Raw genomic sequence first — 19,442 nt, forward strand, 5'->3', positions numbered from 1 at the left:
ATATATATATATATAGTGGTCAGAAAATGTCTGAAACGCTTGTCGTGATGTTGTAGGGCTGACTGTACTGGGACATAAAAGTTAAGAAAAAATGCGATACGTTGCTCCATTTCCGAGTTATTAAGCACTGAATGTAGCCAATCGGGCCGTCGCGCGCTCACATTCAAGCGGCCTGCCAGGGGTGTTACCTGACGAGTGCTTTGTTTGGTTAGAAGAAACTTGAATTCGTGCGCGCAACGACCTTATTGGCTAACGTCAATGCTAAATAACTCGGAAACGGCGCAACGCACGCATTTTTTTTCTTAACATAGACACCTTTTATTAACCTGACACGTTCCACATCATTACGGAGTGCCGTATTCATGATCTCTGGAGCAAGTAATAATCTAATGTAATCCTACAAAACTGGTGGGCCAGGATTGCCACTCAACACGACCTCATGGCATCTGTCATCACGGTCCATCTGATGGCATAACCTGGGAGGGAGAGAGTACTCCCAGAACAGCATGTGAGACACAACACACACACACACACTCTGTGGTCATCGCCATCTCCGAGAAGAGCTTCCGGCAGCACAGGTCTTCCACACCAGGGGTGGGAAACCGCTTACTAGAATTCATCGGCCTGAGCTCAGGGCTGATGGAGCAAAATATGGCAGCTTGAGCCAACCACTGGCTTCAGCAGATTCCTCGCCAGCTTCCTGAGCCACAAGCTGCAGTCGAATACACAGCAACGAGATGAATTCAGAGAAATAAATGAAATAATGTTGAAATATATGTATTTCATAGCATCTGGCGATGCCACTCAAGTTCCTCCGCCTACATACTGACAAATGATAGGATTTTATAGACGGGGAGTGGGCGACCCTTAGAAAGTGGATGTCAAAAGTGCTCCATCCCAGCGCCAATTGAAAATGGAGAACGACAACTTTGATGCCCATTCCGATCTAGCTCACCGACTCCCTCAACACAGGGCAACTCATCATTCATACAGGGTGAGTCGGAAAAAGAAATATTAGTACTTGTTCTCAGATGAATTGTACACACATCAAAAAAAGTTTTGCATCAATCCGGTTCCCAGAACTACTGAAGATAGATGATGACTGTGGACATTGTATCACCGACACAGTCCCTTTGACTGTTCAGAAATGTCACCCACCCCCCTTCCCCCCCAAGATGTGAACAACCATGTATGAATAGCGCCTATTAGATGGAGGGGGTCCCACAGCCTATCAGTTCCAGTCATTCCACCAGGAAGGAGGTACATGGCTTGTGTTGTCTGTAGTTCAATCATGCATAGACGGTCAATACCACGGTTCGATCGCGTCCGCATGGTTACTTTGTGCCAGGAAGGGCTCTTAACAACGGTAGTGTCCAGGCGTCTCGGAGTGAACCAAAGCGATGTTGTGGAGACATGAGGGAGATTCAGAGAGACATGAACTGCCGATGACATGCCACGCTCAGGCCGCCCAAGGGCTACTACTGCAGTGCTACTGCAGTGGATGACTGCTACCTACGGATTATGGCTCTGAGGAACCCTGACAGCAACGCACAATGTTGAATCTTGTGGATGACTTCCTTCAGGATAACGACATCGCTCGTCTAGAGTGGTCAGCATGTTCTCCAGACATGAACCCTATCGAACACACTTGGGATAGATTAAAAAGGGCTGTTTATCGACGACGTAACCCACCAACCATTCTGAGGGAACTAGGCCGAATCGCCGTTGAGAAGTGGGACAATCTGGACCAACAGTGCATTGATGAACTTGTAGATAGTATGTCACGACGAATACAGGCATGCATCAGTGCAAGAGGACGGTCTACTGGGTATTAGAGGTACCGGTGTGTACAGCAGTCTGGACCACCACCTCTAAAGGTCTCGCTGTATAGTGGTACAACATGCAATGAGCGGTTTTCATGAGCAATGACAAGGGCGGAAATGATGTTTATGTTGATCTCTATTCCAATTTTCTGTATAGGTTTCGGAACTCTCGGAGTCGAGGTGATGCAAAACTTTTTGATGTGTGTATTTGTTGCCACGTTCAGGGTAGGGCTTAAAGACTGCAAAGTTATTTTCTATAGGCCTAGTCAGCCAGCCGATTTCTCTCACTGTACGAGTAATAGTTGGCAAGAGTTTCTTGTTCTGACACGTTGTAAAATTTGTAATTTAACGGGTCTTAGTGCATCATGTGAAAAAGTTATATCTCCAATATGTATTACTTGTAGAAGATATGGGTACACAGCGGATGATTGCGCAGAGTGTCGTTGGACAGTTATGACGTGTAAGATTTAGATGTAAGTGTTTTGATTCGCAACAGTAGTCATTTAGCTAGTGTTTAGAAGTAATACTAGTTTGGCTGTGTAAAAAGAAAAATAGGAAAGTAAAAAGTATACACAGACATCTTTCAGACTTTGTCAGCTAGTACTAGTGGTACTGCTATTATGGATCAATTTTCCAAATTGCTAGAAGATAATGAACAACGGGAATCACTTAACGAACAGCTAAGTCAGCAGCTACAAGCTTTATCGGCAGAATAGCAGCCACAATCACGTTTGAATGAAATTAAAACTGTAGTTAATGTTCCCCCTTCATCTGCTGAACTTCAGTCATGAATAACATAATCACTTTCTCCAGACAAATATCAGAGGATGTTACTGTGTATACAAACGATGTGTTAGTCATGACCAAGTGAAGTAGCTAGTCAGATGAAGCATTTTTGCGAATTGCCATGTTGTGTATCACAGGTGAGGCTAATACCTATATCTCGTATCATGAAGCTCTTAATAAGACACCCACATCTGGAAGAGCAGAGGGTTCACGGCAAAGGTATAGAAAAAAAATAGTGCATGCTTTTTTAGGGTGATACTCAACAATTTAACACAAAGTGAAAGAAAAAGTTGAGTCATTTTCTGACAGGATATGAAAGATAAATGCACTGATGGATGACAGACACAAAGCCAGATGTGGATGAGGTCATGCTCAGAATAGCAGTGAATAGGACATTAGATGTCTTCTTGAGGGTGTTTCACCTGATTTTCCATGGCGGGAGTGAATGGAAAACCCACACATTTACAAGAAATAGATAGTGCAACAAAAATGCGTAGTGAGTGGAAGATTTTTAAGTCTGTTAACGAATGTTTCCATTGTGCCACCTAAGGAATGTTGCCATTGTGACCACCAGTGGTATTTGAGGCACAATGTTGCCAATCGCAATGTTATAATAGTCAACACTTCGGGCATATGGCTTGGGACTGTGAACCTAGAAAACATGATCAGTACAAGGGGAACGTAAAAATGTAAACGCCAATGGGAATGTTGCATTTGTCTGGAATCGATCCCAGAAAACGGCAGTACTGTCGAAACATACGCAGAGATGGACTGTTGCCTAATATCTTAGGTATTGAGGCACACGTATCAGTTGTGAGTCTAGACCTTGTGGACAAGAGGAGACTGGGAACTCCAAGATACCGATTGTGTACAATAGGAGACAATAAGATGGACTCAGCTGGGAGACCATAGCTCAAGTTTAAGGTAGATGGCACATGTTTTCGTGAGCAAAAGCGAACGGTGGGGCAGAGATTTACTGCTGTACTTGAATTAGACTTTATCGTTAGGCATCATCCTAAAATCGACCTTTGGCAAATAAAAATTAAACTCAGTGGGAATTCGTTTCTGATGGGTACAACAGTTGCAAATTTTTCACACCATCAGGTACGCCCATTGTTAAGGTAGTACCAAATAAACAGCGTATAAGTGCATTAGAAGTTGTTTGGCATGATAGAGTACCATTAGGTAGAGGAACGCTAATCTGGGTTACAGTAGATCTCGATGTGCCAAGCAAGCTTTATTGTTGATATAGCCACTGTCTACTAATAATATTCTGGATGAATAGCGTTGTTTTATATGGAGAAGTGCAGCACATGCTCCGAACATAAATGGCCAGATTATGGTGGCAATAAGCTTGTACAGTTCCTCTGATATTTCTACAGTTAAGGTTTATTCGGAACACTTTAGGGTATGCATTAACGGACAATTATCGTACAATTTCCAGTAGTAGTGTTAAGCTCTCGTTAACCGTGTTTTATGATCCATCTATAATCCGTCAAGTGGAAGTTAATCAATAAGTGGGTTCAGGTTCAAACTAGTAAAGTGCTACTTGTTTTAGAACAAAGGGATACACATGTTGTTACGTCAGTAAGAGATATTAGCAATTGTGTCAAGGAATTAGTCATCATTTGTCCAGCTCAGAACTACGTACCAACAGGGGATTCTGTGAAATTCAGTTAGTGCTACGAAATATGGAAGCACAATAGTCCAAAAGGATAGTATAAATGTCACAAGCACACTTTCAGCTCATTAACAATCAGTGGATCCATTCCACATTCTCACAATAAACAGTAATAGTGAATTGCTACAACAATAAAACATTTGTGGGCACGAAAAAACTAGAGTTCCGACAGAGTGAGTTATTTAACAGAACTAGGTGTGGCATAGCCAAAACTCAGTTTCGCCTTCCTGCTACAATTACAGGTACCACAATAATTACAGAAACTCGAGCAATGTTGTATTGGCTGGAGAAACCTTAAAGTGTGCTGTCCATACGAAACCTACCCTTCCTGAACAGTACCTTGGATCTCACTTTACTATAGGCAAAGGATGAGTTAATCATTTCAGAGAAAGGGCAAATTTCGGTAGATCAAATGTTATAGCACGTACGGAAACATCAAGAGAAACGTTGAAGAAATATCATTACGATCAGGGTATCAATCACTAGTGTTATTGGGATACTAGCATTTACTTATGTAGTTAATTTTTGTCTCCGAAGGAAAACCACTCATGAAAGAGAACAACTGTTCACGAAATTCCCACAGAGGAGATGTGTACAAATAAATAGGAGGCTTTAGAGGACACAATGTATGAAGAAGCAAACTAGGACAATAATATTTTTTTGTGGTTAAAGGAAACAAAAGTTCAAAGAAAATGCAAGTATATAAGTTAGTTCACTAGTGGGCTAAGAAAGAGTAAAATTTGGGACGAATTTTATTACAGTGGAGGGGAGTGTTACACATCAATAAAGTAAAGTACCGAAACGGGTAAGTGGAATTCTGTTAGTGTAAACAATTTTTTTTTTTTGGTGATTGGTTTTGATAGTGGATGTAGTCTTCTGAGCAGCAAGGAAGGCTTTTATTTGTCCCTGTCCTCAGGTTGCAATACAACAAACTTCGTCAAAGTGCCAAGAGCACAGGGGTGCTCAAGGAACTGTCAGGGGAATGTGATAAACTGCGTAGAGCCTATGAGCAACTACAAGAACAAACGAAATATGCAGTGGAAGTTGTGACACATTCACGGAGGAAGAGATGATGGTTGGGCCAACGGCCTTGCCGCTGTGGTAACACCGGTCCCGTCAGATCACCGAAGTTAAAGGCTGTCGGGTTGGGCTAGCACTTTGATGGGTGACCATACGGTCTGCAGGGCGCTGTTGGCAAGCGGGTGCACTCAGCCCTTGTGAGGCAAACTGAGGAGCTACTTGATTGAGAAGTAGCGGCTCCGGTCTCGGAAACTGACCTACGGCCGGGAGAGCGGTGTGACCACATGCCCTTCCATGTCCGCATCCAGTGACGCCTGTGGGCTGAGAATGACACGGCGGCCAGTCGGTACCTTTGGGCCTTCATGGCCCGTGCGGAAGGACTTTAGTTAGTTTTTTTTAGAGAGGATGGTTGGATGCTGGGGGTAAAATTTTGTAAACAGTGACTGGAACGGCAGATAATGGTGATATCAGGGAGTTAAATGAATCTGTGGAAACAGTAAAAATGTTCTCAGAGGGCAGTACGGTAGCACAAGGATGGCACACTACACAGCGAGTTTGGAGAGTGAATTACTTAACACCACACGGTTGTTAAGAAAACTGTCAGGTAGGGTAACATATTATGCTAGGGAATATGCACGTCTTACTAACCTGTGTAGCTGACCATTCAAAAAAAGTGACAACTGTGCCACGACTGCGTGGATCTACATTTTACAGTCATTAAAACGCGAGATACGAAAACATGTACTGCTCTTCTGGTGCATCACAGGTGACAGCTGGAACTACACTGGTGTCCACAGTTAAAGCAACAAACGACTGTTTTCCCCTCCAGTACCTAATTCGCGATATAATACAAACTGTTAACAGATGTCCATCCGATCGTGTTCTGCACGGAAGATGGCATTCTGGTCAGTGGACAATCACGCCGTCGATGATGTCATGGCATCTGTCAAATGGAGTAGTGTTTGGACACCCATCCACAATCGGTATGCAGTATGGCACAGAGAACACGCCTACCAGACTCTGCGGTGATGCGCCATAAGAAGAATGGAAGCAGGACAGTTGCAAACTCATGTGGCCCGATGGCTTAACGTAAATCGTTCTGTTGTTTCTCGAATATTGCGACATTTTGTAGAGACCAAAAATGTATCCCGAAGATGAGGGAAGGGCCGACCACGTGTGACATCAGAGAGAGCGAACCGTTATCTGTGTGTAAGTGCACGAAGTTACCACCTTAGTACTGTACAGTAACTGGCATCTGATCTCGCAGCATAGAAGGGATGTGCTGTATCGAGGCAAACACTGTAAAGAAGGTTTCGGCAGAGTGGCCTTTATTGTTGGAGACATGCTGTAGGTGTACCTCTGAAGCGTCTTCAAAGAAGGAAACGTCTAGTGGAGTCGTCAAGATGCTACCTGGACGGTCGAACAGTGGGCAAATGTTCTTCTCACAGATGAGTCCCGATTTGGTCTGGAGATTAATTCTCGGCAGATTCGCATGTGGAGGGAACGTGGAATACGATTTTGGCATAGAGACACTGTGGAAAGAGACATTTTGGGAAGAGACCGATATCGAAGAGGATCCCTAACAATGTGGGCAGGGTTTATGTTGACCACTTGATCACCTCTTTGTGAAATTGTAAGGGTTAATCGGTAAGGTGTATCGAGACGAGATCTTGGGACCTCATGTGCGGTTGTTGCGAGGTGCTGTGGGCCCAGATATTGTACTGATGCCGGCCGGATTGGCCGTGCGGTTCTAGGCGCTGCAGTCTGGTACCGCGAGACCGCTACGGTCGCAGGTTCGAATCCTTCCTCGGGCATGGATTTGTGTGATGTCCTTAGATTAGTTAGGGTTGGGTAGTTCTAAGTTCTAGGCGACTGATGACCTCAGCAGTTAAGTCCCATAGTGCTCAAAGCCATTTGAACCATTGTACTGATGGGCAATGATGCTCGAACTCATAGAGCAAGGATAGGTGACGTTTTCTTGGAAACGGAAGATATTGCACGCGTGGCATGGCTGCTCACTCTTCTGATTTGAATCCCATAGAGAACGTCTGGGATGCCCTAAGGATACAGGATGCATCACATCAACATTCACCAACCACTCTCCTAGACTTGTGAGTAGCTCTGCTGGAATAATGAGCATTACTGCCTCAACACGATATTGATGACATTATTCACAGCATGCCCCGTCGTCGTCAGGCCTGTATCACTGCCAGAGGTGGTCACACCCCATACTGAACACATTAACCAGTTGTCAGAATGTGTGCGTGCAAATCCATTAAGTCGGAAAAAACGAAGAACATTTTTCTACCGTTACGGATGTTGCAGTTGTTTACGTTCTGTATTTTTTACATTGTTTGTACTTTACACTGTTCCGAGACAAAATGAACGCGACTTTGCAAAATTTCCGTTTGTTGCTTTCATTTTAGCCACGACTGTAACTTGTCTGAGACGAACTAGCACTGGGTGGCCCAACAGACACATGACAGGTGCAGTACTGACTGTGTGAATATACACTTACAGTTACTAAAACGCGAAATTACACATCTTTCCCTCTTTAGAAAAAAAACACAAGCATTTTAAGAATTCAACTACGAAAAAAAGTTAAGTAACGTGGCAGATGGAAACTAACTAGGCTGAAAATAACGGTCAATGGCCGGTCCAAACGAACAAATGACAACTGAACTACAGACTGCGTGAAGCCACACTTTATACTAGAACGCGAGATTACATCTCTTAAATAAAAAAATGAAAAAAACAATGATTTTAAGAACTAAACTACAAAAAAACCACAGAAAAAGCTGAGAATATAATTTGTTGCACTGCTGGTGAGTCACAGGTGGCAGATGTAAACTAACTAGGCTGAAAATAACGGTCAATGGCCGGTCCAAACGAACAAATGACAACTGAACTACAGACTGCGTGAAGCCACACTTTATACTAGAACGCGAGATTACATCTCTTAAATAAAAAAATGAAAAAAAAGGATTTTAAGAACTAAACTACAAAAAAAACACAGAAAAAGCTGAGAATATAATTTGTTGCACTGCTGGTGAGTCACAGGTGGCAGATGTAAACTAACTAGGCTGAAAATAACGGTCAATGGCCGGTCCAAACGAACAAATGACAACTGAATTACAGACTGCGTGAAGCCACACTTTATACTAGAACGCGAGATTACATCTCTTAAATAAAAAAATGAAAAAAACAAGGATTTTAAGAACTAAACTACAAAAAAACCACAGAAAAAGCTGAGAATATAATTTGTTGCACTGCTGGTGAGTCACAGGTGGCAGATGTAAACTAACTGGGCTGAAAATAACGGTCAATGGCCGGTCCAAACGAACAAATGACAACTGAACTACAGACTGCGTGAAGCCACACTTTATACTAGAACGCGAGATTACATCTCTTAAATAAAAAAATGAAAAAAACAAGGATTTTAAGAACTAAACTACAAAAAAACCACAGAAAAAGCTGAGAATATAATTTGTTGCACTGCTGGTGAGTCACAGGTGGCAGATGTAAACTAACTAGGCTGAAAATAACGGTCAATGGCCGGTCCAAACGAACAAATGACAACTGAACTACAGACTGCATGAAGCCACACTTTATACTAGAACGCGAGATTACATCTCTTAAATAAAAAAATGAAAAAAACAAGGATTTTAAGAACTAAACTACAAAAAAACCACAGAAAAAGCTCAGAATATAATTTGTTGCACTGCTGGTGAGTCACAGGTGGCAGATGTAAACTAACTAGGCTGAAAATAACGGTCAATGGCCGGTCCAAACGAACAAATGACAACTGAACTACAGACTGCGTGAAGCCACACTTTATACTAGAACGCGAGATTACATCTCTTAAATAAAAAAATGAAAAAAACAAGGATTTTAAGAACTAAACTACAAAAAAACCACAGAAAAAGCTGAGAATATAATTTGTTGCACTGCTGGTGAGTCACAGGTGGCAGATGTAAACTAACTAGGCTGAAAATAACGGTCAATGGCCGGTCCAAACGAACAAATGACAACTGAACTACAGACTGCGTGAAGCCACACTTTATACTAGAACGCGAGATTACATCTCTTAAATAAAAAAATGAAAAAAACAAGGATTTTAAGAACTAAACTACAAAAAAACCACAGAAAAAGCTGAGAATATAATTTGTTGCACTGCTGGTGAGTCACAGGTGGCAGATGTAAACTAACTAGGCTGAAAATAACGGTCAATGGCCGGTCCAAACGAACAAATGACAACTGAACTACAGACTGCGTGAAGCCACACTTTATACTAGAACGCGAGATTACATCTCTTAAATAAAAAAATGAAAAGAAAAAGGATTTTAAGAACTAAACTACAAAAAAAACACAGAAAAAGCTGAGAATATAATTTGTTGCACTGCTGGTGAGTCACAGGTGGCAGATGTAAACTAACTAGGCTGAAAATAACGGTCAATGGCCGGTCCAAACGAACAAATGACAACTGAATTACAGACTGCGTGAAGCCACACTTTATACTAGAACGCGAGATTACATCTCTTAAATAAAAAAATGAAAAAAACAAGGATTTTAAGAACTAAACTACAAAAAAACCACAGAAAAAGCTGAGAATATAATTTGTTGCACTGCTGGTGAGTCACAGGTGGCAGATGTAAACTAACTGGGCTGAAAATAACGGTCAATGGCCGGTCCAAACGAACAAATGACAACTGAACTACAGACTGCGTGAAGCCACACTTTATACTAGAACGCGAGATTACATCTCTTAAATAAAAAATGAAAAAAACAAGGATTTTAAGAACTAAACTACAAAAAAACCACAGAAAAAGCTGAGAATATAATTTGTTGCACTGCTGGTGAGTCACAGGTGGCAGATGGAAACTAACTAGGCTGAGACGAAGAATCAATGGCCGTTACAAACAAACGACAACTGCGTTACTGACTTCGCGAATCTTTACTTTACAGTTACTAAAATGCGAGATCACACCTCTTAAATAAGAAAAAAACACACAGTAGAAAATTAATAATTAAGCCATTAAAAAAGAACACAGTAAATACTTCACACACGCCATCCATGTCATTTTGTGTAAAGTGTAGTTGTCTCGTGTAGGGGACGGTAAAGAGTGTTCGTATAATAGTGTGGGACTGTGCTTTTTATTCTCTCGAATAGCACCAGGAGGGCAGGCAAACGGAACACATCCATCCGTCACACAAACACACACACACGCACATACACCACCACCGACAGCTTAGGCCCAATTCACATAGAAATGGCGTGGCGTGGATACCCGGCGGCGGCCGACAAGTCAGGGACCATGTACGAAAGGGATGTAATCAATTCACACTGAAGTGGCGCTGTCAGAAAGACGTGGAACGGTCGTGTTTCGAATGTATCAGAATATGTCATCTTCCTCAGACGAATGTATTGATGTGCTAGATCTTTTGTAACTCGTTCTGAACAGCGAAGAAGACATCTGGTATATCCGTCATGGTTGAAAAAAGGGAAGAAGTATGTCACATTCGACGTAATGAAAGAACTGAACATGTTTCCCGAACGTTTCCAGCATTTTTACAGATTCTGTCAAAAATGTTTCTGTATTGCCTTAGAGAGCGAAGAACAGCGTTCCGAGAAAAGCAACGAAACTCAAATTTTTTGATCATAATTTCTATTTTTCAAATGATTTTCATTTGAACCTAAACCTGAGCGCTGCTGATTTTATTAGAGATGTTCAAAATATTACGAGAAATTTGATCACCCGTAAATATTTCACTACTGTAGACTATAAGTTCCTCCTAACAGGGCGTAGTTTCCTATTGTGTGATAAGGATTTTACTCTTATAGAAAAGAACAAAACACCCTTTCAGCAATAAAACTGGATTCCAGTACTTACCAACGTCAAGGACAACGGATTCCGTCTGTGCAAGATGGAACCTGAGGTTCGAAGCCCACTAGACCACTGGTTGCATAGAGGCTCATTTAAAATAACTGAGTATGTCTGGCTACACGTTTCGCCTGACAACCGTACTACATTATGGGAAAGGATGCCCTCCCGGTTGGCCGTGCGGTCTCATGCACGGCCTTCCGGGCGGGAAGGAGCGCCTGGTCCCCGGAACGAATCCGCCCGGCGGATTTGTGTCGAGGTCCGGTGAACCGGCCAGTCTGTGGATGGTTTTTAGGCGGTTTTCCATCTGCCTCGGCGAATGCGGGCTGGCTCCCCTTATTCCGCCTCTGTTACACTATGTCGGCTGGATTGAAGAGTTTTTAGCAAACAGAACACAGCATGTTGTTATCAATGGAGAGACGTCTACAGACGTTAAAGTAACCTCTGGCGTGCCACAGGGGAGTGTTATGGGACCATTGCTTTTCACAATATATATAAATGACCTAGTAGATAGTGTCGGAAGTTCCATGCGGCTTTTCGCTGATGACGCTGTAGTATACAGAGAAGTTGCAGCATTAGAAAATTGTAGCCAAATGCAGGAAGAACTGCAGCGGATAGGCACTTAGTGCAGGGAGTGGCAACTGACCCTTAACATAGACAAATGTAATGTATTGCGAATACATAGAAAGAAGGATCCTTTATTGTATGATTATATGATAGCGGAACAAACACTGGTAGCAGTTACTTCTGTAAAATATCTGGGAGTATGCGTGAAGTGGAATGATCATATAAAATTAATTGTTGGTAAGGCGGGTACCAGGTTGAGATTCATTGGGAGAGTTGTTAGAAAATGTAGTCCATCAACAAAGGAGGTGGCTTACAAAACACTCGTTCGACCTATACTTGAGTATTGCTCATCAGTGTGGGATCCGTACCAGATCGGGTTGACAGAGGAGATAGAGAAGATCCAAAAAAGAGCGGAGCGTTTCGTCACAGGGTTATTTGATAACCATGATAGCATTACGGAGATGTTTAGCAAACTCAAGTGGCAGACTCTGCAAGGGAGGCGCTCTGCATCGCGGTGTAGCTCGCTGTCCAGGTTTCGAGAGGATGCGTTTCTGGATGAAGTATCGAATATATTGCTTCCCGAGGAGATCACGAATGTAAAATTAGAGAGATTTGAGGGGCACGGAGGCTTTCAGACAGTCGTTCTTCCCGCGAACCAATACGCGACTGGAGGTAATGACAGTGGCACGTAAAGTGCCCTCCGCCACACACCGTTGGGTGGCTTGCAGAGTATAAATGTAGATGTAGATGTAGATTGCTGCGCAAACAAGTTCTCCACGCAAACATAGGGGTTACTCTCGTTTGGTGTGAGACGTTCACTGGGGGGTCCACCTGGGGCCGAACCGCACAATAACCCTGGGTTCGGTGTGGGGCGGCGGAGGGGTGAGTTGACTGCGGTAGTCGTCGTGTGGTTGTGGATCACTGCGGCTTCGGCGGGGACAGAGCGTCTCCGTCGTTTCCAGGTCCCGGTTAACATACAAAACATACAAGGGAAAGGAAAAGTCATTACATCGAGCAACCGTGGATTTGTCAAAGCACTGCAAAGAAGCCGAGAGGTGCTGAGCAAAGAAACCTGCCGCTAGATAACATTACAGTTTTTCGTAAGTTGTGTGATAAAATTTTGTCAGTTAAAAGTGCCAAGAAGAAATCCTTACTTGACGCATGGCAGTCTATCTTCAGTGAAAAACGAAATTTCTATGAGCAAGTACCAAGTGAACTGAATAATGGGTTTGCACGTCTGACTGACATAACCGATTGACTCAGGACGGAAAATGCAATGCTGACCGTACATGTTTTGTGTAACTGCAACACCACTGCATATTCTGTCAGTGAAAATTAACCTGTTAACAGCAATGAATTAAAAATAACAACATTATTTATGATAATGCTCGCAAGAGCGTGCAGTATTTCTTATGCACTGAAACTGGTAAATCACTGACATAAATCTGTTTGTATTTTCGAACCTTGGAAGAGTACAGTCATCGCTATTCTACTGTATTAACCCACCCTTTTATGTATAACAAATTCGTACAAGAATTTTAATTACGTGCTCTAGTCTGTATGTTTGTCTAGTATGTTTCAACACTCTTTCGTAAATTTTTCGTGCACGCTTTAATGTTTAACCCATTCATAGCGTTCTCTTTATCCCCCGCTGAATGTCCCTGTTAGGTTTCGTGCTTCTGCCAAGGAGTACAACGTAGATCAGGCTTTCCCAGCAAATGGGTCGCGACTTCGTTTTATTGTGTGGTAAAATTTTATGGAGGGTGTCACAAAATTTTGCTCTGTCCAGAATTCTAAACTTTACAAATGTACACTACGACACATTTAACTTTTTAACCAGAGCTGTAATAAAGCTCGAACAAGTTCGAGACTGTCTGCATAGGTGTGTGCCTAGAAACGATAGGTAGCAGTAAATTCTGAAACTTCCTCGCAGATTAAAACTGTGTGCCGGACCGAGACTCGGATTCGGGACCTTTACCTTTCGCGGGCAAGTACTCTACCATCTGAGCTACCCAAGCACGACTCATGCCCCCTCCTCACAGCTTTACATCCGCCAGTACCTCGTCTCCTACTTGCCAGAAGTACAGCTGTGAGGACTGTGCGTGAGTCGTGCTTGGGTAGCTCAGATGGTAGAGCACTTGCCTGCGAAAGGCAAGTCATCGAGTTCGAGTACCGGTCCAGCACACAGTTTTATTCTGCCAGGAAGTTTCATATCAGCGCACACTCCGTTGCAGAGTGAAAATGTCATTCTGGAACAGTAAATTCTGTTTGCTGGTAATTAGAACGACGGTAAAAATCTGGAATACTACTTACCGTATTCTTCCCACTTCGTGAAAGTAGGAGTCATCTTGACAGTGGGTAGTGGCGCAAAAATTTGAATTGAGAGATTTATTATTCGTAAATAATAAATTTGTGTATCTCGCGGCACGAGGCAGCAGGCTTGATGAGATGTTGAAAACATTAATTCCTTCCACCTCGCTATCACTGCCACTGGAAGAATGCCTTCTTTAATGAAACCTAAATCTTAAGGGATTGTAATCTGTATCACAAAAGAATGTCATCGTCCAGTTACTTGGCTGCATAGTTGCCCCTCAAATTAATATTAGGCTAGACAGCCTCCCAACGACAGTCTTACAGTTTGTAGGATACTGCGGGCCTCTCAAACGCAGACAGCGTCTAGTTTGTCCTACACTCGATGATATTCCTGCTCTTGCATCCTAGTTACTACACCTTCTAACTACTGAGAAGCAAGCTTAATAAAATGAAAACAAATGTTATATCGTGAGCAGATTCAGTTGTAAGAATACATTCTTGTTAAACCACACTACAGCAGCTGTTGAATAATCCTTCATTAGTACAACTGGCTTCACAACCTAAAATAGCATCAGGTACATATTCAAATCATTTACAGAGAAACGTAGAAATTATTGGACACCCCTATCACGCAACTTGACTGACTGTGTCCATGGAGGCGTCGAATAATTGCTGCGATTCGCTATAAATGACTTGAATACGTACCTGGTGATTTACAGTGTCTGTAGGTTGAAAAATCGGTTTTACTAATAAAGGATTATTCAACAATTGCTGCAGTTTTGTTTAACATGAAAAAAATTAATAAGGGTGTTTGGGAAGCAGGTAGTTAGCTACAATAAAAAGATCCAAGTTATAATGAGCCATTAAATTTGATTAAGAGTGGAATTGTCCTCTTTGAAGCTGACGTCTCACATTAGCAAGGAATTCATAATTACAGGCGTCGTTGGTACCTATTATTTTTGACAACAGCACACAAAAGGCATCTTCTGGCGAACGTCTTCCCTTGTACGCCATTAAAGACACTTCAGTCAATCATATTAACCATTATCTTTAGGCCGAGCGGTCTGAGGCGCTACAGTCATGGACTGTGCGGCTGGTCCCGGCGAATGTTCGAGTCCTCCCTCGGGCATGGGTGTGTGTGTTTTTCCTTAGGATAATTTAGGTTAAGTAGTGTGTAAGCTTAGGGACTAATGACCTTAGCAATTAAGTCCAATAAGATTTCACACACATTTGAACGTTTTTGTACGTTATCTTTAGCACAAAACAGGTATTCACTACAGAAAGAAACTGCAACAAGCACTTTGAATTCAGAAAATGTACAAATCTGTAAAATAGTAAATAACGAAATTTGCACTGCCACAGAGGACTTAGGAAATTGTAAAAGAAACACTCGCTTGCTGAGTATTGTAATCTGTGCCAAAAGACCGGGCATTAGTATTTCAAAAATGCGGCCAGTCGACCATCTGCGTGATTGAACAGTGAAGACAAAACATTAGAAATTTTCGCAAGCGGAAAGCCATGCACTGGAATCACTTATCCATCATGTTTAAGCCGCCTTCTGACTCGAGAACGAGGACCTACAGTTCTAAAAATCCTCACAACGAGAAATCGTACTTGCACACACAGCCAACAGTCACTTCTTACACAACACGTTACTTTCGAGTAATCAGTCGAAATAAGAACCTGCCGCTATTTAGATGCTGTTTCGGGCATACTGATCGGTGTCCGAAAAACTTTAGTACTTCAAAACTACTAAATTAGCCCCGAAATGATTAGTTTCAGCGTCCTTACAGGTTACCTGCCTTTACAACGCGGATCGGTACCGACTTGAGACAACACCGACTACAAGGAAGGCCTCGGCGCTTGTTCGTGACGTCACGTCAGCTAGGCACGGACAACGCCAGGTCTGTTGCAGGCATACTCATAATGGTGGTGTCTCCCTCTCTGACACAGGAAAATGTGAAATTATTGGCGGTAGTTGACCAACACACATTGTTCTGAGAGATTTCTGCAATCAATTAATTGTGCAATTCATTACACTTCTTAACAAATAGTTTACTCCTGAACTTAAATTTCCACCTGTTTTAAGGATTGACGTACAAAAACAACTTCATGGTCCAGCAGCAACAGAATTCGTACTTCTTTACCTTATCTGTAAATCCGAGGATGTTACGTTTGTACTGTGTTGCTTTTACAAGAAACTGTGAACATATTGGTGCTGTTCTTTAGGTATCTTGGTTAACTATGGGGTGTGGAACACTGAATGTTAATGAAATATCTTAAGATTGTACACGTTTGGGGATGGGGTGGGGGACAGAAGAAGAGGCAAAAGAGAGAGACTTGTTGTGTGTGTGTGTGTGTGTGTGTGTGTGTGTGTGTGTGTGTGTGTGTGTGTGTGTGTGTGAAGTGTTATGAAACAATGTGTGTATAGTGTGTGCAGTGACTGATAGTGAAATATGAGTGAATAGTGTGGCATTACATTATTTAATGAGTTATTTGTAAATAAATTATTGTATACCAGGAGTAAAATCTAATGATTGTCTCTAAGTAGAAGTCTGTAAATATATGTGTATACGAATTAGCTTATTGTAAATTGATCTAAGCTTGTAAATACTTTGACATGTCCTATATCCTTGTAAAAAGAGATCTACGGATGAATAAAACTACTACTACTACTACTACTACTACTACTACTACTACTAAATTTTTTTTATCTTATAAAGTTTCTCCTTTCAGTTGCAAGAGGGGAATATTTATCCTATCTTATGTGCATGTTTAAAAAAGTTTAAGCTCAGCAGTATTTTCGATGTAAGAAGCTATTTTGTTTCCTCTTTAGAATTCCTTTCCGACTGTAATCTATTGACTGGCAACAGTTGGACATTTACACATGTAAATTAGTTCACATTTCCAGTGACGAAGTCAAACGAAAATATATAAGTAAAAGAAACGAGTTCATTGTCAGGGGGTTGGGGTAAGTTTCGATAGCAAAATGGATCAAGTAAATATAGTTACTTGAATGTAAAATTTCCGAAGCTTGCAATGGGGCAAAGCATCTTCTAATATTGATCTACGTTTGTTTCCACAGGATTCAGTAATACAGAACTATGATCTTCATTTGTAGCTTTACGATAGTAAGAAAATCTTTCATCTAAATAAAACTGCAGAATCCAAAACAATACCAAACATTTTGTCCAAAAATAAGAGATTTCTAGTGATAAGCACGCCCAGGCGTTTCTGCCTGCAACAGACCTGGCGTTCGCCGTGCCTAGCTGACGTGACGTCACCAACAAGCGCCGAGGCCTTCCTTTGAGTCGGTGTTGCTTGAGAGCGCAAACACCTTAGCTATGACTCCTCTCCACTACCCGCACGCTTCCGCACCGTGAGTCACATGAGTCATAACCACTTTTGCACACGAATGAATGCATACTAAATCTTACAGAAGCACCAAAATCCTGAGGTTCCGTCCTTCATTATCTTCTTCAGTGTGTTATTAAAATAAATAGATCTTAGCCTGAAGGATTAAGAACCTACAGGAACTATTTTAAGTTGTTCGCGGCATAACGAGAAATCTCATTGCAGACCAGTTCGGGGATTCCCTTCCGATACTGCCGTTGTTCACGCTAATTAGCTCACGGATTTGCGGACATGAAAATTGTTGTAGGGCATTCTAGTTACCCTCTGACTTCATGAGCACATGACACAACCATGTTAACTATAGAAGCTTTGCCGCCAGATCGACCCAGCGCCTTCTACACGTAACGCCCTGACGAATGACTGCCGAAAGCCATTTCATTTTCACTCTTTTACATGAATTTAACTATAAATAAATAGTTTAATCACCTCACCTTATGGGTGGCGTGATTTCTTCTCTTCACGTTTAGGTGAAACTTTTTACAATATTATTATTACCACACATTATTATTGTGAGTTTAAATAAAATTCAGAGATAGATATAGGGTAAGATACTTTTTATACAATACTGTGTTACTTAGTCACTGCTTTACAATGTGAATGGAGTTAATAAAAAGCTATGACAGATAGTTTTAGTGTCTTGAGTAACGTTAATTATGTTGCTCAGACAATGGTTTCGAATTAAGATGCATATCTTCTTTTACAAGTTAAATAAGCGAAATAAAATTTTACTAGACATTACCTTAAAATATGTGTGAAAGTAATGAAATAAATTTAAAAAAATGAGAATATATTGCTGAATAGACAACTTATCAGCGCTACTGGCCACGCGCGGCATGAAACGGCCACTGCCTTCTATTTAACCACTGACACATCTTTTAACACGTGTTTTCTGTGTTTGCGATAACATTATTTATCTGCTACTACGGAATGGCACAACACTTATGATAATATTAAAATAAATATATGAGATGTAACTTGAACAGAAAGTTGTTGCAATCAGTTTATCAATGAAAGGAATATTTTACCTGTTGATATTCATCCTTTTGAACGATTCAGACAACTCCGTAATAGAGAGGTATTGCTGGCGTGACAGTTGAGTTGCTGCATCTTGTAAAACAAAATCTAGTAACAGTTTCGGTACCCTCGCTTCGTTAGATTTGTTTATTATTACTTTTATTTTCGCTGTTACCGGCTTTACAACTGTAATCATAGAAAAAGAAAAAAGATGGTTACAGCATATCTGAAAAAAACAACACTTAGTTCAAATCTGTCATAATATCCACTAACAGGAGCAAAGGATATCTGAAGCATGACATGTATTTATGTTTTGCAAAATGTTGGGCTGACACCGCCGCAAACAGTCATATAGTGATCTTTATTGTACATAGATTGTAACAAATAATTAGCCATTAGGAAACACTTACTGAAATCAAAATCTTCGTTATTGGTACTGAACATTTCCAGACCTCTTCTCATCTCATTTCTCCAGTTGTATTGGGCAATATCCTGCATTATCATTTGTGACACAAGTCCGCTCGCCGTAGTTTTAGGATTCCAATAGACCGAGAAAGATTCCAGTCTAATAAGCTGGTAGAACGATGTAGCGTTCTGAGCAGTGATTGCCGGTTTCCACTTGCTGAAAATTATGAAGGGAAATTTTTACGAGTGATCAGTGAACAAAAAGGTTCGCGTAATGCTGAAGTCCACACAGTATAAAATAAGTTTTCTTTATTACCTGTTGGTTGTTTCGAGGGAGACATTCTGAACACAGAAACCACAAAAAAATGGGTGATCTCGATTTGTGATAGTGTCTTCATAGCGAATATGTATATTTCGAAAAAAGATCTGCAAGTTGTTTATTATCGTGGTGAGAAGACTTTCAGTGAAAGTCTTAGAATCCTCTGGACCTATCAAGCAAACATAAGACAATATATACTAAGTTGATGATATTTAGCT

The 19,442-nt window shown here is 41.5% G+C and overlaps 1 protein-coding gene across 3 annotated transcripts in view; it reads right to left on the reverse strand.

Annotated features, from left to right (window-relative positions):
• The window catches only part of LOC126297832 (intermembrane lipid transfer protein VPS13A-like), a 759,301-nt gene that overhangs the window by 587,008 nt on the left and 152,851 nt on the right, over window positions 1-19,442 (reverse strand). For all 3 annotated transcript variants that reach the window (XM_049989081.1, XM_049989080.1, XM_049989079.1), the window contains exons 5-7: window positions 19,222-19,393; window positions 18,911-19,122; window positions 18,512-18,686 (exon numbers count right to left, since the gene is read on the reverse strand). In XM_049989081.1, the coding sequence (XP_049845038.1) occupies window positions 18,512-18,686; window positions 18,911-19,122; window positions 19,222-19,393 (559 nt within the window). The remainder of the gene's footprint in view (window positions 1-18,511; window positions 18,687-18,910; window positions 19,123-19,221; window positions 19,394-19,442) is intronic.

The sequence above is a fragment of the Schistocerca gregaria genome, chromosome X (genome assembly GCF_023897955.1).
Source record: "Schistocerca gregaria isolate iqSchGreg1 chromosome X, iqSchGreg1.2, whole genome shotgun sequence".
Taxonomy (NCBI): Eukaryota; Metazoa; Arthropoda; class Insecta; order Orthoptera; family Acrididae; genus Schistocerca; species Schistocerca gregaria.